This window comes from Vipera berus, assembly GCF_964194415.1.
Source record: "Vipera berus genome assembly, chromosome: 1".
NCBI lineage: Eukaryota > Metazoa > Chordata > Lepidosauria > Squamata > Viperidae > Vipera > Vipera berus.
The window spans coordinates 143,364,653-143,391,160 of NC_138202.1; the positions used below are offsets into that span (position 1 = coordinate 143,364,653).

The following is a 26,508-nucleotide window of genomic DNA, read 5'->3' on the forward strand; positions in this document are numbered from 1 at the left end:
ATTATTTTTATGTGAAGAAATTGATATGTTATTGTTTATCTGAATCAAATTTAAGTTCACACCAATTGAATACTTTATGTGTGCATTTGGGAAGAACTCCATGGTATACTCCCAAAGACGTTATTACACATTCTGCCACATCAAGTAGATTCCAGTCTAAAAACGTATTTCTGTCTTTCTTCCACCATAACCCTCTTTTGCTTTGAAGTGATTACATGACTCCCCAACTTTTTCATAATCATTCCAGAAAATATAGTCCAGCTATATGAAAGATCAATTCACCATGCAGAAGCTGAAGGCAAGTTCTTTATTGAGAGATTTCTAGATTGCCTTAACTTTGAATAATACTTATGGGTTATGGTGCAAAATAAATAACAAAAAAGAGAGTTTAATAGGCAAGTTTTTTTAAAAAAAATGCCTTCATTCTCTATTCTTTATTTTTTAGCTGAAAAGCATTAAAAAGCAGGGGGAAACCAGCATTGTTGAGGAGCTGCTAATATCTGCAACAAAGGTATTGATAAATACCTAATTTTATTTACAATATTCATATTTCATATTTTTTCATACTGAATTATAAATACATGATTATAAATAACGAATATGGTTCACTCTTCCCAATTCATTATTTTTTCATAAAGCTTGCAATTTTAAGGGTTATATCATGCCTTGCATCTGGATTATAATTACATTAAAATAGTATCAGATTTCAGGTGATTCCAAATACTGAATCTCAGATAAGCTCTTGAAAATCACTATGACCTCAAAGATCTTAAAATTGTAATAAGATTATACTAAAATTAATTTAACATTTAAAATAATTTTAGTTACAAGCAAATGCAATTTAAGCACTTTAAGGGGGTAATACTAGTTTTTACTACATTAAAACTCATATTCTGTTTGTGATTGATTGCACTTGAAGAGAATTTGCACAAAATACCTAGAGCTATGTGTGTTTAGCCATTATAAGTTCAGTAATAATGATGATTAAACCATTGATGATCACATGTTTAAAAAAGGAACGGCACCTACATAACAAAATGCAATTGTGTCAAAATGAGGATATATCTGGGGTGACATCACCATGCAAATGGTACAATCGCTTGATTGTGCCATAATTCACCCACATATACAAGCTATCATTTATCTGATGACATGATGGACATATCAACATTTGCCTCCCTGGTCACCTGTGAGAAAAAGCAGTTGGAAGACAAAAACAATGCCACCTCTCTCAAACTGAAGCCAGCTCATGGTAAGAAGCCAGAAAAACAAAGAATGAGTTCTCATTTAGCTTGAAATATTTTTGTAACTGTGCTTTCCAATTTAACTAAAGACATTTTCATTCAAATTTTTTTTCAGTTCATCTCAGCTCATGCTCAGCTTTTTGCTAGTGGACATGTTTTTTGGTGAAAATGCTAGGAAGGACAGCAGTATTTGGTGTGCAAGGATCCACGTTATTCATCAATGCAGTGTGTGCAATCCGGACCTTGGATATGACATATTTCTTTCAGCTAAGAAATTTTGATTTCACCCCAGCCACTTTGGGTCAATATTCTCTTCCATTGATAAGATACAATCTTTTCACTAAAGCAGCCATCCAAACCTATTTCAGTGAAGTGCCACAGAATCCTGACAGGGCCTTTTCCATGCCAAGAAGGTCATAAACAGAGATTTTTATTGCAAATGAGCTGATAGTACAAAGAGTCCCATGGTCAGGCTGTGGGCTCTCTTTGGACAAAGCAATATTATCAGATTTACTGACGCTGGCTCTTGATGACCATGGAATACTTTTTGCAGTACCATGATCATCTCAAAAGGTTACTTAATAGCTTTTACTGTTTCAGGTTCTGAGGGACATTAGACTAGGTCATCCTAATGAGGCTATGGGTTCTTTGAAGCCTTTTGTTATAATTTCTCAAAATGGAAAAACTCAAAGTATTGCAACCATTGTAAGGATTTGAGCTGAAGCAAGTTAGAATTTGGCTCGAGAAGAATTATTGCCTCACACATACATTACATGTATAGCAACTGATTATAGCCCTCCCCATTTTTTAATAAAATCTCACTAACTTCAGGAAGTAAAATATTTAATTCATGATGTTAAGTGTGGATGTAACTGCTCCCATGTAATAACTCTGGAGGAAGCTCTTGGGGAATATTGTGAATATTCTCTTCTGTTGGTAGGTAAATATGGTTTGGTCTCACTACAGGTGGACAGATCAACCACAATTTCAACTGGGAAACATAGCAGACCAAGCTAAATCGAGAAAATGCTAGAGAATTTCTGGAAGCTTGGCATTCAGACAAATCAGCCATCAGTGGACCCACAGAAAGAAAGTATATTTACACCATTCAAAAGAGACAACACAGAGCTAAAAAATGAAACAAAAATACCCAAACACATTCCCCTCCAATACTCAGATAAGCAGGGATTAACACCAGACAAACAATCAAGCAGAAAAGCATACCCAATCAAGGAATAACCAAAAAGAAAACCCCACTCCACTAACCCTGGCAGGGCAGGGTTAAACAGGGAGCAAACCCCACACTCAGTAGCACCAATGTTACCAGGCTGAGTAATGAAACCTCTGCAAGCAAACAACCAGGCTCAGAGACCACCAAGGACTTCACAATAAAAGGCCTTGATACTGTATATGTGGACCTCTTTTTTTCTAGACCAGCTAATAAACAGTTGGTTTCTCCAACAGCCAGTAGCTATTCATAATAACTCCAACCTTATTATTATTTTCTCTCAGACTATAACATTTTATTTCCAGGACTAGCTCTCCTTCCCCTTTTCTTCTCCATTCTCCTTGCACATCCTTTTCCAATGCTCAAATGTAGCATCCTGTGTTGATTTTCTCAAACCGTTCTCTCATTGGAAAAGTTCTTACAGCATACACGGCTGTTTTCATCTAAGAGTTTCTGATTCCTATTATCTTTCCCTTAGAACCAAACCTTCTGAACCAACTCCGACAGGGTCTTCTGAAAACACAGATGACCATGATAGCATTTGGTAATGTCACATCTTTAGCATGTGAACAGGCTGAACACACTGTCCACATTGGCTGCAGTATATGTAAGCATAAACTGTAGCAGGTGTACATGGTAATTTCCAGCACACATATGGGCGATTTGAGCTTATACCCGGAGCTTACTTGTTCATATGCATAGTCTGATATGATACTCAGTAAGAAGGATTACATCCTTCTCCATGGAAATGTATGCACAGATGCTGAACTTCAGGCTGGGAAGGGAAGGAGGGAGGGAGGGAGGAAGGAAGGGAAAAGCACCAGCTTCTCTTGCTGATAACAATCAGTCCATGGGAGGGTGGTCATGACATTCATTAGCCTGCAACTGGAATGCACTGGATTTCGCTGTGGTGTTGCCAGCAAGAACTACCCTAGCTATGAATTAGTAATGGCAGGCCAGCACTCTCCCTACAAAGTCTGGGCTAAATCCAGGGTGCACTGGCGGTTTTATAGGACTGTCTCAGTACAGAGCTATCATAGACACTTCCTAGGTAACGTATCTCATAGCTAATAAGGACAATAAATCTCACGTCAGAGTATAAAACAGAGCAAGGACAGATCATAAGAAAGTACCAATGAAATTAGTATCTTTAAGTGAAGGACCAAATCAGTTCGTGAAAGGCGTACTTTTTTAAAGCTGCCTTTATACAATCACCAAAACTCCTAAATGACCACTGTTGAGCCATAATTGAGTAAACCCTTAATATTTAAACAAGTGTTACTTATATTTGTGGTTTACTAATTCAGCTGGGACATAATATGTATGTTGATTACAGGTAGTCCTCAACTCAAAACCATTCATTTAGTGACTGTTCAAAGTTACAACGATGTTGAAAAAAGTGACTTATGATCAGTGGTGGGATTCAGGCGGTTTGCACCAGTTCGGTAGAACTGGTAGCTAATTTTTTGTTGCCCAGGCCCAAAACAGACTTCCGGAAGCGCCATTCACACAGAGAACCGGTTGTTCACATATTTGAATCCCACCACTGATTATGACTGATTTTCACACTTATGCAGGATCCCCATGGTCAAGGGATCAAAATTTGACGCTTAACAACTGACACGTATTTATGACAGTTCCACTGTCCTGGGCTCATATAATCATCATTTGTAACCTTCCCAGCTATTTTCCAACAAGCAAAGTAAATGGGGGAATCCAGATTCATTTAACAACTACAGTGATCCACTTAACAACTGTGGCAAAAAGGTTGCAAAATGTGACACAACTTGCTTAAACACTGTCTTGCTTAGCAACAAAACTTTTGGGTTCCATTGTGGTCATAAGTGGAGGACTATCTGTATGCATTCATAACAGTGTACCAGGACATACTTTGAGCAAGAGGGAGTTTAACTGGGGAGTATCAGAAATATTTCTGGGAACATAACCTCTAAAATTGTAACATAAAGATTTTATAGTTTATAGCATATTTGAAAGGCATAATATCCTGCCAGGTAGACATGAGTTATTCCAGCAATGCCAACCTGACAGCATCCAAATGAGTTTGGGGCAGAGTACAAGTCCCAGAATTTCTTTGCCAGCATAAGCATCTAGCATGCTAGCTGGGAACTCTGGAAGATACAAAATTAAGGACTGCTCTCATCTGAGCACGGGGATGACAATTGGGACTTGTTGACACCTTGTTGATATAGTGAAAGTCAGTGTAAATTGCAATGAAGAACGGTCCTTGCCACCCATACTTTGAGTTGTTTTGGGGTTTTGTTTAATGAATAGTAAGGCCTTGGTGGGCCAGGAGTTTTTTAGGGCAAAATCAAACTGATATTAATGTGGTTTTTATCTGAAATAATTTTTGGTCGTGCTGTATATTTTTATATATTTCCATCCATTTTATATTGTTTTATAGATGATTGTTAAGCAAGTTGTGAAAAACAAACAAACTATTAAACGCACATGAGCCTTCGACCTATGATCCATTTTCAAATAGTTTTAAGTGGAACAAGCTAGTCTCCCCTTTTCCTTTACTTCCTTAGCAAGCAGATTGAAGAAGCGTTCTGACTAACTCAAAAGCCTGCCATTTTGAAATATTTCCAATGCAAAGGCATGAAATTATGATCACACAATCAGACTCAAGTGAAGCAGTTAACTCCAAATCTCCGTTCCATGTGAATTTCATGCCAGCTGCACCCTCAACATCTTGGCAGCAGAATGGATTATTATCGCATTTTTGTTGAAATGGTAACTGATGGACATGTGATAGGAAGAATAGCTTTCACTCCCATAGACAACAGGAAAACCAGCCATATTAACTGACCTTAGGTACGACTTCCTAAGATGGAAGGAGAAAGAGAGAAAGAACCAGTTATTTAAAATTTGAACAAGGAATAAATGTTTTGTTTTGTTTTTTTGCTTTTTTTTAAAGGAAAATCCTCCTCATTTCTTTGAAAACATATGGGCATAAATGCTGGATGACTAGGGAGGGAAGATTTGAAAAAGCAAACAAGGAAAAAAAATGCTGTTGGCGATGTATGTCTTCCTAATGTAAAAGAAATCAGATGAAGACTTGAATGCTTAGGAAGAATGGATGGCTTTCAGGTCAGTGGTATACTCATAAGCCACAGAAAAATGGAGTTTGAAAGGGCCTTATTAGCCCATAATCCTGAACCCAAGATACAGTACCTTGCAAAACTGAAAGATTCCACCCTCTATCTAGGTATCTTGTTCTACTGTTGGCATGTTCAAGCATAAGCAAAGCTAGACTAGCAACGAATTGCAGGGTTTTATGTTTTATTATGTCTCAATTTAACCTATTAGATCATTCAACAGTTTTAGTTTTTGATGCTTCCATTTTTTCCCCCTGAGAGATTTATTTATTCTTTATTCAATCCAGCAGGAGACCTTTAATACAAAAAAACACTATGCTGCTATTTTATCCTTCTTTGTTGTTCCGGTCATCAAACAGAATTCAGCCTCTTCTCACTGGATGTTTGGGCAGGCTGTTCTATGATGGAGACTCCTTTGAAATGATCTGGCTGGAATTAATGAGGGGGAATTTTAAGCTTTATTTAAGACAATTTCAATACTATTGAAGCATGTAGATATATGATTCTTGACTAAAAATGTCTTGCTATAGGAGAAATTATACATTTTGACAACGTTTGTATTGTTCAAATATTTCTGTTGGGACTTAGTACTGACCTTGAGTTAAAAAAAAATCACCTAATTTATCTTCTTTGTCCTTTTTAAAAGCTCATTATTTTATGGAATAAAAGTTATATTATTGTTGAACATAATATTTTATCACAATAATAAATGAGAAATAATCTTTATATATTTATCTATCTCTATCTCTATATCTAATCATTAAAAAAAGCTATTTAAAGCAGGGGTCCCCAACCCCTGGGCCCCGGCCCACTAACGGGCCACAGTCTTTTGAAACAGGGCCTGGCCAGCATGTGCATACATCCAAACATCCCCGTGTGCAGATGGCGGCTGCTTGTGTGAGTGGCAGCCACCTGTGCTTGCACGTGAAGCTCCCCTCATACGAGTGGCAGCTGCCTGTGCTCATGCATGAAGCTCCCTTCGTGCGAGCGGTGGGCACATGCACCTGCCACTCGCACAAATGGAGCTGTGCGCAGTGGTGTGCACCCACTTGCTACTCGCATGGAACTATCCCTCCCCACCCCCACCCCCCCGCTGGGCTACCAAGGCAAAGAGGTTAGGGACTGCTGAGCTAAAGAATTGTATTTTCATTGTCAAGTATACTAACAAATAAAAGTCACAAATATAGACGCTGACATGTCTGTGCTTTAAAAAGTTGTGTATTTCCTGATTTCAGTGGTATAAGCATGAGTAGTTTTGGGAAGTGAACAATGGAGAAATTCCAGAAGCTGAAGGTAGATTAGGAAGCTTTTGGCCAAAGCTCTGATTTTCTAAAGGTTTTCTTGAAGCTACTTAGGGATTTGGGTGTTAGAAATAGTCCCAGTGGGGATGATTTAATGGACAGAGTGAAGTGAGGCGGTTAAAGGTGCATTATAAGTGCAATTTGGCGTAATTGCAAATACTACACTTACTCTATTGTTAGTAAAAAGAGAGACCTCCATTTCTGGTGTAAATTTCATCAGCTTTAAATTTATTCCAGGAAATTATATATTATTAAAGCATACAAAAAAGAAGTCCTCATATTTAAATCTAGTGACAGAAAATTATCTCCAAACAACATATGATGTTTTATGAATCAAACTCTAAAGAAGGAAAACCCATGAGATGAGAATTCAGAAAAGACAGCAAAAGAAAGCTGATTTGCTATGAAAGCTGAACAACAATATTTTATTCAACCAGTGAGAAAATAAAAGTGCAAGTTATAGCAGCATGAATGCTCATCAGGAAAAAAAATCATTCCCACTGCATGTTTTATAAAAATAATTAAAAATACAGCCACAGAGATCCTTACCAATCCATCAGGCCCTTCAAGGTGAGATCTGCTTGTGTTGGCCTTCTGAAAGGGCCCAAAAACCTGGCTCTGCCCACTGGCTTTAGAGCCCAATGGGGGCGTTCCACTGTGGAAGTGGTTAGTAGATTAGGAGAAGATCCCACTTCCACCTCCATTTATACACAGTCCCTTTTATCCAGATTTTTTTTTTGGTCAACTTTTAATTTTTAATGTTTTAATTTTAATGCTTAATGTTTTGAATGTTCTAATCTTTTTGTAGTGCCCAGAGTCACTTGACAGTAAGATGGGCGACACATAAATTCAATAAATAAATAATAAATAAAATTCTGCAGGAAATTCATAGAGAACAGGACTAAACCAAAATTACTTTTTTCTCCTCTTCCTTAAATGCTTACAGATAATAACTACCTAGAAGATGCAGTTCTGCTGTATGGTTTTCCAGGTAATTTCTTCTCTACTTTTCTGAAAAGATACCAGTATGATTATTCATCTTTTCCTAACTACTACTAGATCTCGGGATGGTGTTCATGACATTTTGTTCTTCATTCTGCTCTCATATCATGTGAATAAGATTCAAAGCCCAAAATAAAGCAAGTGGCTCACGTTTGCTCTGTGAGTTATATGACATAGCAGAAAATTAATCTTTTTGAATTCCAGAATTATATGTCCTGGAATCTACTAGGCCAGGGGTAGGCAACCTTGGTTCTTTTATGACTCGTGGACTTCAACTCCCAGAATTCCTGAGCCAGCATAGCTGGCTTCAGGAGTTGAAGTCCACGAATCATAAAAGAGCCTAGGTTGCCTACCCCTGTACTAGGCTAATATCCTGTCTACTTTCCTGAAAATAGCTATTGTATTCTCCAAGTTGTTTATGATAAATAGGAATTGCCCTACATGACCAGTCAGAGCTGCTTTTGTAAGTGAAAAGCTGCTTAATGATTCAGATATAGGCCACTTGGTTGTGATGTGTTACTTAGGTAGGTAACTGTGAGCACAACAGCTAATAAAAAATATGTTCATGTAATTTTCTTAGTCTTAGGTGTGAGACTATTTTAACTCCAAGCACCTCAAAAGAAAAAAAATAGACATCTACTTTTGACATCTGGCCTAATTTCATTGTCATACAGACTCTGCTCAGGCCCCAGTTGGTTGTCTGGATTTGTTGACTGCTACCAACAGCTATAATAAAAAGTGGCTCTAAATAAGTATCTCTTAAGCTAACAGAAATTGAAATCTTGTGAACTCATGTAAGCTTCTGATTCCTGCTTTCTCTTCTCCTGGTATTTTTTGCCCTCCAGGGAAATGGAAACTGGTTCAAAACAAGACTATATGTAACTTGTCATAAATCTTTCCTTTATAGACTGGTTACTATGTGCTGAGGTGCCAAGCCAATGTCAACCTGGACAGCTCACAACCTTCAGTTAAGATAATTAGATATTGATCGGCAGTGCTATTTTTTTTTTAACTTTTAGATGGATATTAAAATGTTTATTAAAATTTGCAAAGCACCATCCAGGGGTAGAATACCTCTGGGCCATAATATAACGTAGCCTAAAGACATGAAACAAGATGATGAGAGGTTTCAGTATTGGTCATATTTCACTTTAGCAGGTGCCCATCATTACCAATATAGTAAAACAAGGAGGGAGGGAGGGATGGAGGGAAGGAGGGAGGGAGGGAGGAAGGAAGGAAGGAAGGAAGGAAGGAAGGAAGGAAGGAAGGAAGGAAGGAAGGAAGGAAGGAAGGATCTTTACACTCCATAGGTCTTAGGACATCAGGTCCATGACCTTATATTTGCTCATTCATCAAATATTATTGTGGCGCTTCTTCCTGGCTTATATAGGTTTATACATTATAGTACTGTCTTGGCTTTTACCAAAAGCTCACCTGTAATATGGAGATACTGGAGAGCTGGGTGTAGCATATAGGATTGTAGCATATAGGATTTAAATTGTTTGCTCCATGGTATAAACGTGGAAATTACATATTTCTACAATTTCTGTAGAAGTGTATCAATCCAAAAGAGCTTTTGATTGGAAGGCTCTGAACATATAAGTAATAGATATAATTGGTTACAGATGATTTTTAGTTTCATGTTTTTACCAAATATGATGAATCATTTTTGTTGATCATTGATCCATATTTTATGTAATTGTGAGCTACCTAGAATCTGTGACTGAGGCAGCATACTAATTCAAGAACCACCACATGGTAAAGAATTCTAAACAAGGCAATTTACAAAAATATAAAAAATATCCTAAAAATACTTAATGATAATTCAGAAAACTGCTTTAATACTTCTATTTTTAAGGATTTTTTTAAAGTTAATAAATACCATAATGTGGCAAAAGCCTGAAAAATATTTTTGTATAACTAGCTATTGAAGAAAAAAAGAGAGAACTGCATCTTTAGAGACATCAACATTTTGGGTTCATTAAACTAAGATTGTTATTTGTGTTACTCTGGAAAAACCAGGGGAGAAAAAACACTAAATGTCTCCCCAAAAAGATGAAGAAAGGATAACGATTTAGACATGAGAAGTAAAGGTTAATTGCAGTTCAGAGAGTCTTGTCCTGAACACAAATTCAAATTTCGCATATATATTACTAGAGGAGACAGCCATTTCATTGTGCGGGCTTTTCCCATAACTTTATCAGTTTAATTTGCAGTTAATTTAACATTTGCAAAGGAGGCCAAAAAAGAAGAAAAAGGCAAGTAGCCTTTACATTCTCTTGGAAGTAAACTTCAGATGGATAACTACATAAGGTACACAGTAGAATGTTAAGAGCAGCCAATGTTGGTTTGCATGTCTTCCTTCTAATATACTGAAAAGAGCTGAGAGTTGCTGCTGCTGTTACTTTTCTCATGTTGCTACCATTACTGTAAGTGACTTGATACAGAAATGTCCACCAAATTACTTCTGGCTGCAATCCCATACCCTTATCTGCATCCATTTCATCAGTGGGATTTGCTTTTGAATAGGCTTGACAGGACTGGGCTGTTTGTTTGACCAAATCTTTTTACTTCCTTTGTAGAATTTAGGATAAAATATTTCCTGTCACTCCCTGATACACGAGGTCTGTAAACTAATCAGGTATGCAGCGTATTCAAAAATCCAAGAGGATTCTTCCACTGAGAAGATACCACCATGTTATGGGGACCCTAACCAAACAGGAAACCCGGTCCAGACTTTGCTCCTCATTAAACACGTTTAAACTGAGTTGGAAGTACCCTCTCCTCCACTTTTAACTATCTCCTGGTTAGGCTGCAAATATGCATACAGCACTGCTAATGTTTCAATAAATTTTCAGGAAAACAGAAAGGAACTGAAATCCAAATATCCTGCTTCTTTTTTTCTGTGGCAAACATCCAAGATATGTGAACTTCACCTCCAAGAATTTCCTAACCAACATGAAACCCTTTCGTCTAGAATTTAACTCAATGCATTGTTGCTTTTTAACCCTATTTTAAAAAACGGGGCAAAAATAAGCAATATTTATAAACACAGAGCCCTATATCCTTCCATTATATCCTGAAATATGTCTTTGTTAGCTGAAAATTGGATTATATACTTTTTGTTTTTCTGCACAATCTTTTTGCAAATCAGAATGATGTAACAAAATTTGGCTGATCAATTTCTCAGTCTTTCCACTTTCAGTCAATATCTATGGATCTCATGGATGAACAATTTTGAAAGATTCAACTATATGAGTAGGGGAATTTTAATATTAAAGTTTGGGGTTAGCAGCAGCATAAGTATAGTAAATAATATTTGCTTGGTTGTAATAACATTTAGGAGAAGGTGGATGCAAGAATAAAAAGCTTCCAAACTTTCCCATGTCATGCAGTCTAATACATACTTCCATCTCAATAATGTTTTGTAAAGAAAGTTTATATTTATATACCTATAAATGAGCCACACAATGCAAAGCACCTTGAATTTTCTCTCATTAATCCCATAAATACAATGTTCTATAAATAAATACCATCTTCTTTAGATGTATTTTAAATAGGTTAGGGAACATAGCATATCCAATATTGCAATGGTCTTATAGTAAAACAGTTTAGCTGTCATTTTATGAAGATTCACATATAAGGTCTGATTTTCTTAAAAGAAACTGCAAGGCAACAAAGTTTCAATAACTGAATTAATTTACTAGCAATTGATGTGATTTTAATATGTTGCATTTGGGCAGGGTTTTTTTTCCCCCCTTTGGCATTACCAAGATTATCAAGAATAAATTTCCATGGCCATATCCAAAAGGATAGGATTAGCGCATCTCCATATCATGCACTGATATACTTTACGGCTAACTATTCAAGAGCGGTAATTTCTAAGATGATAAGCTTCCAACAATGAGGAAAGGTATTAATAGATTAGATTGGAGGCATTGCTAACCCTTATGATGAATTAAAGTTGGTGAGAGCCACCAGCTTCCACATCCCAGTACAGTGGGGAAAGACATTACAAGAGTAATATTTGCTAGACTGTATCCTCAAAGGGAAACTCATTCTGTGTTAGTAAATAATACAGGAAAGACCAAGGAGGATATTTACAGATGCAAACTTTCATAAGATAAAGTAAAAGATTGTTTAGAGGAATGGGTTTTCAATTATTTGAAAATCATATATAATAAAATCATTTATTCAAGAGAAATGTACCCTGATTTTTGTTAATAAACAGGAGATGTGTGCTGCAAAGCATAAATGGATATTTAAAATATACGTAGAATGTAGTGATTTTTTCCCCCTTCAAATGTCTTTTTTACAGACAGTAGAATAAACACCATTACTGTGAAAAATTATCTCAGCTTTTCAGGGACATGTGCTCCTTCGTTTAAGGCATCTTTCTCCAAATAGTTTCTCAGATGAAATGAGATTAAAATATCCAGAAATCCCAAAGTTTGATCATGCTGGTTGGGATTCTGAAATTTGTAGTACTAACACTTCTGGAGCAAACCAGATGGAAGAAAACTGTTGTAAGTTAAATAAGTCTTTTAGAACAGAACAAAAAGAGTCCTAAGAGTAAATATATTTAATATATTTATTGAATATATTTAAAAAGCAGATTCCAATGTCAATCATCTTTCTTTAGTTTACTATTCCTAAATTACTCTTTCCTGGATAATTCTCAAGGTCCAAATTTGTGTATAATTTTCTCTAGATCTGTAATACTGTACAATATGAAGGCCAGAATGCTAAATATTTCTGAATTTTAATATAATATCTATAGGTATATATTTTTCTGTGCCTGTTAGAGGCAAAGTTATATGTATTTTTAGATTGCTATTCCATAATAACTTTCAGCTTTTCACTGAAGATGATGATAATATCCTTATTTTTTCACAAAGTTCTGTAATCAGACCTTCTTTTCATGATGTAGGTATCACATGGAGGCTATTCGCTGTGGCTCGGTGCAGTAGCTAAGTGCATAGGTAAAGGTAAAGGTTCCCCCGCATATGCGTGCTAGTCATTTCCAACTCTAGGGGCTGGTGCTCATCTCCGTTTCAAAGCCGAAGAGCCAGCGCTTGTCCAAGGATCTCTCCGTGGTCATGTGGCCGGCATGACTAGACGCCAAAGGCGCATGGAACGCTGTTACCTTCCCACCATAGTGGTCCCTATTTTTCTACTTGCATTTTTACATGCTTTTGAACTGCTAGGTTGGCAGAAGCTGGGACGAGTTACAGGTGCTCACTCTGTTACGTGGCACTCAGGATTCGACCCGCCAAACTGCTGATCTTCTGATCGACAAGCACAGCGTCCTAACCTACTGAGCCACCGTGTTCCTTAGCTAAGTGCATTCAGCTTAGCAAAGCAATTTTATTATAGCCTCCTGAAAGCAGTCATAGTGTGAGGAATTATTCCTTAAAAAATAACATCTATACTTAACAATATACTTTTATATGACTGATATGAGACAAGTGGTATAGAAGCAATTAAAAAAAAACTTCTAAAACAGAAGTCCCTCTTGTCTAAAAATTGTGTTCTCTTGTATGTGTTAATGGACATATTTATTTAGAAAGATTACATTTTGTTATCTATATACCTACATATAATTATTTTCCTGGACACTGATGGCTATTAAGAATTTAGCTACCGTGGGCTAAATTCTGAGTAGCTATTTCTTCACTAGGCATTGATTCAACTTTACACTGGCTGTCCTAGTCCATGGATTCATTTTTCTTGATTGTTCATTTTTTAAAAGAAAAATATTTCAATGAGCTTTATCATGTTTTTTTAGAACTGAGCAATGGATGGAAATGGAGAGCTGCAATAAGCAAAATGAGCATCATTTTGTTCCATACCTTAACTGCATTATATTCTGTGGGCCTACCTATACTGTTAAGTCTTGTCTCTATACATTGCAATCATCCATACCTGTGTGCTCATATTTGTGTCGCAGAAGGGAACTGCTTTTCTGGAATGTCTTGTCACATAAGTCACATGCGTACATGCCACTTTCTGTCTTCTTGATCTTCTTTCGGGACAAGCAGGAGTCAGAGTCTGTCAGGTCATCAAGACCTGACATATAATCTGGTGTTCCATCAAGCAATTCTCCCTGTGAAACAACCACATGTTTTGTATAAAAACAATGTTTCCATTTTTTTTCCTTTTCTTACGTTCTTATCACATGTTCACTACAGCCTATCTTTATAAGCATTAAATGGCTTCACAGCGGTTCACAGTTGCAACGTTTTCAAAAAGTGGAACCATATACTAAAGGATGCGTTTTGTGGGAAAACTCTGCAAGTGCATTCTATGGAATGCCAATGCTCCGTAAACATATCACAGTTCTGCCAATGATGATCTTGAAGATGGAATGGCAGCATATTTTTGGGGTGGTGGTGGTGGTGTAAATTCCCCTTTTGATTGCAAATCCCAGCAGCAACCCAGCAGATCGAGAGATTCTTCCAAACAATTTGAAAGGTGACATTGAAGGTTATAAGAAGAAAGAATGAATTCCTCCAAAGAAAAGATTACCTAAGTTGTGCCCTTTACAAACAGACAGTACATTCCCATTCATAGAAGGACACACTTGGATCAAACTACCGGTAGATATACTTCGCTTGCCTCCTGAATCTGAATATACTGTAAATAACATGGGGCTTCCAAAGAATCATATTTTTTTCCTATAGTATTTAGAAACACTTAGTTACAAGACTTTGGGTGACATCACATTAGATATTTATTTCCTGCTGTCTCTTCCTACCTCTAAAGCTTGTAAATGAGTATATATAAACTAATATTGTGGTATTACAAAGAAGATACTAAGTATTACAAAGAAGAGTGGAGAATCTAACAAGGTACATAGACCTATATCGCTGAAAAGTTTCATTTTCAAGTAGTAGCTAGGCTCTGTTGACTTTCCCATAGGCTGGTATCCAATCAATCTCTCCCTGTAGTGGGCTGGAAGGATATGGCAATAATGGCATAGTAGCTAAGATAGCAGTGCGGTCAAATGCCAAGAGTAATTTGAGATTCTAGTGTCTGATATTATGAAATGGTATGTCTTTGCAGTGGAAGAGAACAGAAAATCGTTATCAGAGGCCATGTGTAACTGACAAATCAAAAACAGTCAATTCCACATATTTCTTTGGGATTTATTCCTGTGAAAAGTGACAATGTGATCAAAATATAATGTAATACTTTGTCGTACAACCACAGATATCAACACTGAATGAGCACCTTTTGGTGATGAGAATTGGGAGAGAAGAAGGAAATGCAAGTAACTCATTTTTCTTGTTCCTTATCCTCCATTCCTTCGTTTTTCAGAGACATACAAGCAAGATCACAGATTTCTATTTCTTTGAACATGTTCTGGTTCAAAGAACAAATCAATGAGTTCACAAGAGGGCTACAAAGATATGAAGGGACAGTAATTGTGATTCCTCTACATCTCATTCTATAGCAATTCTAAAATATACAAAGCAGACAAAATAATATATTTCAGAATATGACTAGGGTCATATTTTACATGGACTGTATATTGAATTCTGGTGTACAGATTACTATGAAAAACCTGGAGAGCAAGGTTTTCAAAATAAGATTGTGCATGTAAGGAAGACTTCAATAAGTAATAAAAATATTTTATTTTTTCATATCCTGCTCTGAAACTCTTTGAAATTAAAACAATCAATACTACAACTACACCTCTATGGCTTTAACTTAGCATTTCTATTTCAGGGTAATTTTTCAAAATAATGAAATTATTGAAATTATTAACAGTAATTGGAATTATGGACTGCCAGAGTGGGTCCAAATCATAAAAAATGCAAACTTTTAACTTTACATTTGTGTTAAATGCTAGAGATAGAGTCTTCAGGTTAATGTCAATATCCTGAAAAATTAACAGAAAGGTCCATATACCAAGTGAAGCTTAAACTTGTGTTTCTGACACAACAGTTCTACTAGTGAGATAAAGCAGTATATATGTAACTCCTCAAGAAGGAAAACTAATTATCCTACTTCATAGCATGACTTTTAGCTTTGCAGATATTTTATTTTGCAAAACAGCTTTGAGCATGAGTTTTTAAATGTAAGCTGAGGCCATATGTATGTCTATGTGTGTTGTGTGTGTGCATGCATGCACGCAGATACATACACAAGTAGCCACATAGATTATTTTGCATGGGTGCATACATACATACATACATACACACACACTATAAAAGTTGGAACGCGTTTGACAGAATTTTATATTTAGGTACAAAATATTATTATGCAATCCATTTACATGTATGTCTCCCTTCTAAAGGCCTTGAGCTACAATTTTATATTTAATTTTGTAATTTGAAATTGGGAATATTAATAACACGTTTTATCAATGCACTGTCTGTGTTAAAACAGCCTTCAGCATTAAGCAGTAATGAATGTGGATCAGTGAATTATTAAATTTCTTTATATTTATTTTGTCTTGATCCAAAGAGAGTACAAACTTGCATGATAAGATACATTTCCATTTGCTATCAGACAGTTCAGTTTCTTGTACTATATCTGAGTATATTAAATAAGCTTAAACTCATTTGCAAAGAGGGCAGATGTACCATAAATTGGAATCGTAAAACAGCTATTATAGAGGTATTGTGCTACTTATGTTTCTATTGTCTAAAGAGAGATTATGGTCTGTAACATTAAACTATACATGATTTTTACAATTGCAAATAGAAAACATATTTACTGGTACGTAAAAGTATTAATGGAACCTAATGGATCATACAGGAAAATCTTTCCGTTTGTCTGTCTGCCTATGTACCAATATACCTTACCTCCTAGCTATGAATGAATTTCATTTGATCAAAATACCATATTTCTATATTTGCTATTTCTAAACAGTGAAAAACAATGTAAGACTGTAGCTCAATGACACAGTGTATGCTTGTTTTGTGAGTTCCCTGGTTTAGTCTTCATCATCTCAAGTTAAAGACAGATCTTGTGGTAATGGGAAAGCCTCCTGCCTGAAACTTAGGTAGTAGCTATTAAAGTAGAGGAAGTAGGTGTGATCTATGAGCCAGTTTCCTTTTACTACCTATAGTTTATAAAACAGCATTCTAATTCAAGATTTAATCTTTTTTTTTTTTTGAAGATGGCAAACGATTAGATCCTTCTGCGTAAATGAAGACTATGACAGATGTTCCTTAAGTATTGGAATTTGTTTAGAGTCTTCCCCAAAAGGTCTGTGGGACAGAATAAGTGGGTGGCACAGAGATATGTGAAAAATGGAATAGGTGAGATGAAAGTAAGTCTGGTCTGAGGATCTTCATAAACCTTTTAATAGCTTTATAAAGATTAGTCAGAACCCATTATAAAGAGCTTATTGCTGTATTATCATTGCCACATAATTCTCTGAGAAATTCTAAGGACTGTGGAGAACACTTTACCAATGAAGCCACAGAAGGGGTGTGTGTGGTGGTGGGGATGGGATGGGGGCAGGGTGTCACTCAGGGTTATATTTATTTTACATATAGGGATATTATTTCTCTCAGCAGCCTTTTCTTTGCCACTGCAAGCTTACTAGGAAAAGCTTTCCTGTGTATGAATTTTTGCCTATCTTAATCATTCTCATAAGTTTCATTTCTCTTTTTAAACCATCTGCTCATTAAAAACAAACTAAATGAGTCACAAAACTTTAGAATTAGGCTTCAAGTCATTAACTATTATAAAGTCATGAAATAAGTCATAGCCTTACCTGAAATCCTTGCTTCCGCTGGTACTTTCGTCTTTGCTGCATGTCAGCAAAGGTAGCTGCTCCAGTTGGGTATGTATAGGCCATATGTGGTAGGAAGCTCATTTGATCTATTCCAGGATATGGTCGTAGGCCAGGAATGCTGGTCTGAACTGGAGGCATAAAAGTGGGAAATGCGCTCTGTGGTGGAAGTGTGGTATATAAAGGTTTGGCACTAAAAGGATTCATACCAAATACTGGATTAGTGCTTTTATCCAAACTATTTGAATTAGAAAATTCTTTCTTGATAAAAGTCAAGTTCAGTGGCTCATCTGAAGTTTCAGATGATGAAGAAACACTGTTGTGGTCTACATTTACACTATTGGATTTTGTTTTGTTCTTTGTAGCTATAATGTTTTTGGGTTCCTTCATTAGTTTTGGTAAAGACAAGTCCAAAGGCTCAGCCTGAAGCTCCTCAGAGGAGAAACTGTTTGGAGTGTAAGAACTACTGTGGGAGTTTTTAGAAGATGTGGAAGAAAGATTTAATGGCGAAGGAGTATTGCTCCTGGAGTGGTCCAATTTCTCAACTGGTTTAATATTGGTAAAGTGAGTAGGTTTTGTTAGCCTGAGAGGAGTATCACAGTTAGTAACACTGTTATGAAGTTCAGCTATAGATGGTGATGTTATAGAGTCCACAGGCTTTATAGGGGACCTGGCTGACAAAGAGTCTTTAGTGGGAGTGTTGTTGGTGGCAGCCAGCACCACCTTGGCATTGCTCCTTTCCAGAGGTGGCGACCTGGAAGTTGTGTGTTGGTAGACTTTTCGTTGTTCAAACCATTCCTTCACAAATTCCTGAGGAAGGCCAACGGCAATGGAAATTTTCAGTAGTTCATCAGAAGTGGGCTCCATATTCATAGCAAAATACGCTTTAAGTACAGACATGTGGTCCTTGTATGGGTTGATAGGGCTAGGCATTCCTTTCTCAGAAAGTACAGATGATAGGAGGAGAGCTTGCTTATCAACAAACATACCCGGTTTACTAGGAACCATATTTTCATGAGGTTGGAGGACTGCCTTGATCTCTTCATTCATCTTACAGAGGTACCGTTCATGTTGATGCAGGGGAATGGGTCCAGGAAAACTTTCTTTACAGAATTGGCATGAAAATGGAGTGGGTATATTGTGGTTTTCTATCATTTTATCTTCGGTCACCAAATCTATTAGGGTGCGTAGCTTTTCTTTCTTAATGTTGTTGAGCTGCCTCCTTGAATCCGTAGTCAAACTCTGGAGACAAGCTTTGGCTTCGTTAACTTTTTCTAACGTATAGTCAATAATACTTTTAGTGGCACCATTATGGCTGACTACTGGAAGACCCACAGGTGGAATACCAGGAGATGTAATGCCTTGCTCTTCTGGCTGAGAACATGGGTCCTTCATGTGGTAACCTTTCAGTTTGGAAATTTCTTCACTGCTGCAGTCCATTTTCTGCCTAGAAACGGTGTTGTCTACAATCTGTAGGACCTTCTGCACTTCACTTAAATTGCTCCCCATTGCTGGGAATCCAAGTAAAGGTGCTTCCATTCCCACCCCTAAGTGCTGCATTGGGCTTTGTGTAGAAGCATGGACTCCTATTGGACTGGTTGCGCCGAGCCTGCCGTTCATGAATGGATTAGCACCAGTGAAGCCATGAGTTGTCATCAGAACTTTGTACTCATTGAAATCTAGTGGTTCTGTTTTTATTTTAAGTAAGCCTGACTGCTCAGACATACTAAGTGGTTTTCCATTCTCCAGCTTGTTTCTCAACTGTGTAATGGCTGAATTAGTAGGTGAGGAAGATACAGAATTAGGAGAAGAACCCGTCTTGATATTGTTTCTCATTCGACCATTTACAGAGATTAAACCAATACATTTCTTGCTGCTGATGTGTGAACTGTATGAACCAGAATGGGAGAAACGCTTCTTGCAATTGGGACATTCATATGGTTTTTCACCTGCAATGAATTTTGTAAGATTAAATTTTAGTAACTCACAATCTCACAAATAGTTTTTAGATTTCTGTTGCAGCAGCTAGGTTATGCCAAGCTAGCAAAGTTTGTGCATTTCATGTTACATTTTCTTCCTTCCTACCTTTCAAATTATGTTTAAGTCTCTCCAAGTGGAAATAATTGTCTAACTATCTAATTTTCTGGTAGTCCTAATTTTGATTGCTGCTAACAACTGGGTCTGTTTTTAAAAAGGGAATAAAGCTTCTCCTGTAATGTACTTATGCAAATAAGTTTGAAAACCTAAATATAATAATCTTTGTAATACCTAAATAGAGTGGGCAGGATGCAATGTTGCAATGATTTTTTTTTGGAAGCGCCCTGGCAACATGCAGTTTGAATGAACTTACTTTACAACACGTTCTCTATTTGAGTAACACAGCACTGAATTTTCTAGAAATTATTTTACCCTAGATAAATGAGCTTGAGCTTGTAACTGTTAGCTGTATCATATTCTACCATTATAAATATGTTCCCTTGCCCTTTCCTTCCCCTCATACAACATCCTAAATTGAAACAAAATACAAATTCTGCCTGAGAACAAGTTATGGATATTTATTTGGCTTTTAATTGTTGATACTTCCAGATGACCTACTGGGAAAAGATCAAAGGGTAGTAAATATTTCTCTGAAGCAAACAGTTTCTTGCTCATCCCTAATCTCTTATCTAAAACCTTCAATTATTGAATCTTTACTGTTATAAAAGTTCATTTAGTTGTGGGAGATTAAATCATATTTTTTTTACATTTAGAAACAAGTCTCACACTCTTGAATTCTTTCTTTCCTGCTTCCTCTCTTCCTCTTTTGTAGATGATGGTTTCCAAAAGTGGATAAAAATGCATAAATGATGGCCTTCAAAAGAAAATTAATAATCATGCCATAATTTGGAAACAAATTATGTTTAATGCAAGCCACAGTTTTGTGAAATTTAGCTGTAAGGGAGAACAATGGTCTACAGTGAATCAGACACTGCAGGAAATTGCAACAGATAAGGAAACAGAAGGGAATGAGGGAAAATGGGACTCCATTTTCCATCATTCTGGAATGAGTTCAATAATTCAGAATTTGGAGGCTGGAAATTTTGGGGAGCACATGGAGAACTACAAACATAGATTCCTTGTACGGAAGACAGGTGCTTGCAGTGTCCATTGTCTTGAGCTTTACATAATGCATCAAGGGTCACTGTTCAAAAGTTATGGGGCTAGAATCTGTTTTAAGAGAGGGGACCAGGAAGATTATTGGGGACCAAGAATATTTTACTTCCCTCCCAAACTCCAAAAATGCACCCTCCTCAGAAGGCCAAAAGAATTGCACACCCTGTCTTAAGAAATCCTGGAGATGCAAAATAGCAACTGATAGGCCATTTGAAGTTTTTTATTATTAGTTATTATGAAATGCATTCACTGCCCATCTTGTGTCAAACAACTCTGGGCAGCATATAGCATAGGTTTTGCACCATTGACCTACAACAATGCTATTTTTTCCACTTAACATTGGAGAGAGAGAGAGAGAGAGAGAGAGAGAGAGAGAGAGAGAGAGAGAGAGAGAGAGAGAATGATAAATGTTGTGTTTAGCATATACCACAGGAAAAATTGATATGATAATCCAGAACTAGAAACTTTTAAAGCTAGGGGTGGGTGGGGTGCAGGAAACATTGAGGGGCACCTAGAAGCAAATCATCTGTATGTACTGCACAAATCTCTAGACAGATTTCCTCCCTCTTTGTCCTGCCTCCTTAAAATCTCCTAATTATCTCAAGTTTTTCTTAGTCAAAGCAGCAATGCAGCAATTATATTTCCCCTTTCATTATTCAGCACCATTGCCTAATAAATAATAACTATCAATGTCAATCAAACTTGAGGGGAAAAAAGTACTATAACATTCACATAATCTGTGTTTTCTCAGGAACTATTACAGTCTGCACAATGCGCAAATGTGATAACATTTGCTCTTCAAATACAACTATTAAGCATACTTTTATGGACTATATTCCTGTAACATAAGAAAAAGATCTAATATAGCCTGCATTGTTGTTAAGGGCCTTCTGTATCTCAGAATCTTTAACAAATATATGGACCCCATTTACATAATATGTTGAATCACCAACCAACCAGTCATATTTTCATTTAGCATGTTGTATCAACTCAACTTGTTAGTTTATAGGTCAGCAAATTGTGTGATTTGAAAAATTTCTGTTAATTGAATAAATCACTGTCACTTAACTACAGATAGGTATGTTATATGATCACAGCCACAGTCAAGTATACCTCAACAAATAAAGCTAATACTGCATTAAAAATATATGAGCATTAAACTAGAGCTGCTGCTATATTCACTTAGTTTCATTTTTAAACTTAAAGAATATTTTGACTTAACCATGATTCATAGGCAGATTATTAAGCAAGAGGAATGATCCTTCAGAGTTAAGTGATTTAAAATGCCAGTTAAGATGAAACAGGAAACTCTGTTTGCCCTTATATGAAAAGAAGCTATAAAAGTCTTGTCTATCATTAGAGTAACAGTTTCTACTTTTAAATATATGTAAACAAGAGTTTCCCATGACTTCTGCATTCAGAAAACTGTGTTTACTTAAGCAAAGAGTAATGAGAATAATCCAGGATTAAATTATGATCACAGATCCAAGTATATCTCAACTTCTAGTTTAAACACAATCACAGTTCCTGAGGTTTTGGCATTAGAAGTAAACTTCTTTTAGTGGCAGACAAGAGAGAAAGAGAAAAGGAAAGAAGAAATGTCACCACAGAATATTCTCATAGTGAGAAATGGTGGTTTGTATTTACATCTGAATTAAACTATTTGCTTGAATGAGCATATTAGAACATACGGTACTTATATTTGTCCAATTAAAAATCTTGGGATTTAGTTCTTAATTTCGGATTAAAATTTCCCAGGACTGATCTACATTTTATAAAGCAACATTCATTACTTGATTTTTAGATACTTATAAGTTAATTATTAGTGAATTAAATATTAACAAAATCTGCTTTCTAATCTATTACAACGTACAATAAAGCTCAAAACTGTAAAATATTACACTGAAGGATTTTGTTTGTTTTTTGCAAACATATTTACTTATAGAAGTAAGGATAAAGACTCCCTTAGAATGAAGTCTGTCCTTGTGACTACATATCAAATTTCATGTAGACTTTTTGGGTAATAATATGGAAATGGATCATCACTGCCTAATTTCCTGATGCTCTCCCATTCAGTACTAAACATGTTCTATAGGAATCAGTGAAATTTACTTCTGAGTAAGCTTCTCGGTAGATTGGAAAGTTATATAATGGAAAGCCAGAATAAGTACTTTTTGACTGGGGAAAAGTTCAGTTAGATTTTCATATACTGAAAAATTGAAATTGACCCATTTTTTTCCATTGTTCTGAACCTAATGTAAAATGGACAGGAGATCAAAGAAATAACTGTTGTTGTTGTTTAAAAAAACATAGCTCCACTGAATATACCCCAATTTGGAAAATTGCAGCTAATCTTTGATAAGTGATAAAGAGATATCAAAGTTTGCTTTGTTTATATATCACTTTTTTATACTTGGAAAAACAGTTTACAGATACTGCATACTTTAAAGGGTATAACAAATGAAAAAGCCCTATGCTACAAACATCACCCACTGAAGATTTGGATAAGTTATAAAAGGCTAGTTTCGCTTGCTGGACTCTGCTGTTAGGTAGGTTGTTTGATATATAATTAGGGAGGTATCAATTAATAAAACATGATTTGTTTGTTATTGGTTTAGCCTAGTGCAGGGGTCTTCAAACCTGGCTCTTTTATAACTTGTGGACTTCAACTCCCAGAATTCCTCAGCCAGGCACTTCAACTTCTGGGAATTGAAGTCCACAAGTCATAAAAGGGCCAAGTTTGAAGACCCCTGCCCTAGTGTAGCAGTAGATGAAATAGAAATGAGATACTCGCTTGGTTCATAGTTTCCTGGCTTATTCCTGGTTTGTTTGTATCTAACAATTCTATAGAAATATGAAGCAAAAATAACTAAAAAGGGAGGGAAAGAAACTAGGAACTGGCCATGACAAATTGATAATCTTGCTTATCTGTAAGACTGAACTGCTCAAGAAACTGTACTTACAACAAATATGTCTCAGTGTCAGATATGAATTCAACCCATCTCTACCTTACACATCACCTTACACATATCAAGTGTCTCCACATATAACATTAAGCTAAAAGAAAGCAAATTATATTATCTGTTTGTTGGAACTAGGCCAATATCCTGTTTATTGGGCTCCCTAGCTGCTCTAAATTACTAATGTGAAAAAATAATAATAAAAGGAAAAAAGAAAACTAGATCTTGATGGGCTTCAAGAAAATCCAGCATAATATTGTACAGTGCTGCTAGGTGGAGGATGTTACTAGGATTTCTCACTTTGGGTCTTATATTTGAAAAATCAGAAACACCTAAAGAGGGATGGACAAATAAGTAAGAGAATCAATATTTCTCCAAGAGGCAGTGAGAACGTAGAAGAGAAGGCAGTGTTCTGTACCAGCCTGCTACCGGCCTTGCAGAAAAGGCAACCCCTTTACAGACGGCAAGAGGCTGGAATACGTCTGCCAAATTTATTACAAAAACAAACAAGACACGAACCAAGATACCGGAGCTTTGAAACACTATCCGAGCGGTTGCTTTCAGCAAACCAGCCCTCCCCACACAAGTCCTTTATAAAGAGTTCAGGGCGTGGCTTCTCTCTCCCTCCTTCCGAGAAGCCCCATTGCCTTCCTCTGTTTACTCCTACTTGACTGCCTCCTGCGTCGGGCGTCCTTGAACAGGGCCAGCTGTGGGTCATCTTCATCCACACTGTCAGGCTCACACAGCTGGGTCTCCATGGTGACCAAGTGGGAGGGGCCTGCCTGAGGGCTATCATCAGCAAGATCTTCAACACCCCCCTCCTCCCCCTCATCTGAGTCATCCGACCCAACTGCCGAACCCACAGGCTGACCCTGAATCACAACAGGCAGCCCTATTTTTTGAACCATATGGAAAATGAGGCCGAATCAGATCCTGTTTATGAAACATCAAAGGATTCTAAATAAAGGTGCGGGAATCTTAACCCATCTCCTTGTTAAAAGTCAATTCATTAAACAAAATGCAAATGAGGGGCCCAGGCACCTCAAAGACTCACCACTGTGGATTCGCAGGTGTTCCTTCAGATGGTGCTTATACTTGAAGGCCTTGCCACACTCGGTGCACTTGAACTTACGGTTGCCCGCTCCTTGGGTCAGCATTTGGTGCTAGGAGAGTGAAAGATGCCAGCATGAATTTTCTGCAAATATGGGTCTGAGAGTGTTTGCATAATTATATATAAAGCGGGAGGGAAGGGTAAGGACAGAGGGATAGATAGCAGGATCGCAGTTGGAGGAGGAAAAAAAATTATTTAAGCAGCTTTGTATTTATTTGTCCAAGTAGAAGCTCTGCACGGATGTTTATTTGCTTCATTGGTGCTGCCATAAAAATCAAAAGGTTGGCAGCAAACCTGAAGCCAATTTGAATGCAATTTCAGCATTTGCCTTGGAATTATATTAAGACATGCAACGTTGGGAAGAATGGATTTTTAATTTTCAAGAACAAACCGAGGTTTGTTATATTGCTAGCATACTGTAACTATGTATAATTCTTCATAATTGCAGCTTAAAAACTGTTCCTCTGAAACGTTTTCTCGTGCCTCTGAATCATTCACCACAGTGATTATATGCAAAATTTATTTGTTATCAGATGCAAAGGGTGCTCACTGCTGAGGGGAGAAAAAAAACCTGAATCAGACAATTAACCTTTCTTTCTTTCTTTCTTTCTTTCTTTCTTTCTTTCTTTCTTTCTTTCTTTCTTTCTTTCTTTCTTTCTTTCTTTCTTTCTTTCTTTCTTTCTTTCTTTCTTCCTCCCCCCTTTTGCAATGCAAAGTAGCCAGGACAAAACAGGAGGGAAAGTTGGCAGAAAGAACAAGTTAAAAAAGCAGCATAAAGATAGAATCAAACACAGCTGACCTTTCTGAGCAAGTGAGAAAAGTGCTGTGACTTTGAATTCTGATCAAGAAAAAAGAAAAAGAAAAAAAAGAAAGAAAGAAAGAAAGAAAGAAAGAAAGAAAGAAAGAAAGAAAGAAAAAGAAAGAAAGCTGCAGTCATCTAGTCTGGATGTTCAAGGTAGGAGGTCAGTCTTTTTTTTTCCCTTCCCCATACCAAACAGCAATGACACAAAAGACTATTGCAGAAAAGACAGCCCAGAAACGGTATGACAACTGCTAGGGTGTGCTGAATCTTCCCACATTCCTAGTGAGACAGATGGTGTTACATGGGACACAGGGAGGGTTGTTCAAACAGCAGCAACCTTCAAAGATCAAGCAGAGCCCAGCCCGCCAAGCCCCATTGAGGGACCAGTGCTCATATGTTGCTGAGTTGCATAAACAAACAGCAACAGCTGCTTTGTCTCCCCCCACAGCCCTCAAAGGACTACTATAAACTTTAGTTGTGCCACTGTTAATATGATACAATCATTTTAATTTACTAATTGTAAATGCCATGAGCAAATGAGGGGACTTTTCAACACCAAAGCTACCATTCGTAATGCGCCAACACAATCACACTCTCACATGTGAAATGTACAGCAGTTAGAGGGGATAAATATCCAACCATTTTCCTCCCAGTGTTTTCATGGTTGGAAGCAACAGAGAAGCGGAAGGAGAAAAAGCGATGCCGTCTTAATATTTTGCCATGAAGGCAGCAAAGTGACAGATTAATACTCTCTTGATGCTTTGAAAGGAAATAATATGCTAAATTCTGTCCCAGTGAACAGTTTTTTTCTGGTTGCAGAAACAGAATGAGAGATAA

At 36.8% G+C, this 26,508-nt stretch overlaps 1 protein-coding gene and 1 long non-coding RNA gene across 8 annotated transcripts in view; one reads left to right on the forward strand and one right to left on the reverse strand.

Annotated features, from left to right (window-relative positions):
* Positions 1 to 26,508, reverse strand: part of ZEB2 (zinc finger E-box binding homeobox 2) — a 171,726-nt gene that overhangs the window by 3,192 nt on the left and 142,026 nt on the right. For 5 of the 7 annotated variants that reach the window (XM_081328091.1, XM_081328088.1, XM_081328090.1 and 2 more), the window contains 3 exons: positions 24,813 to 24,921; positions 17,628 to 19,594; positions 13,820 to 14,000 (listed from right to left, as the gene is read on the reverse strand). In XM_081328091.1, the coding sequence (XP_081184217.1) occupies positions 13,820 to 14,000; positions 17,628 to 19,594; positions 24,813 to 24,921 (2,257 nt within the window). Of the gene's footprint in view, positions 1 to 13,819; positions 14,001 to 15,183; positions 15,297 to 17,627; positions 19,595 to 24,812; positions 24,922 to 26,508 lie in introns of those variants that run through there. The other 2 variants (XM_081328093.1, XM_081328094.1) reach the window with 2 other exon arrangements.
* On the forward strand, positions 5,501 to 26,250 carry LOC308668335. Its single transcript, XR_014026498.1, has 4 exons — positions 5,501 to 5,583; positions 7,839 to 7,883; positions 15,107 to 15,167; positions 25,593 to 26,250. It is a non-coding gene; the product is annotated as an uncharacterized lncRNA (long non-coding RNA).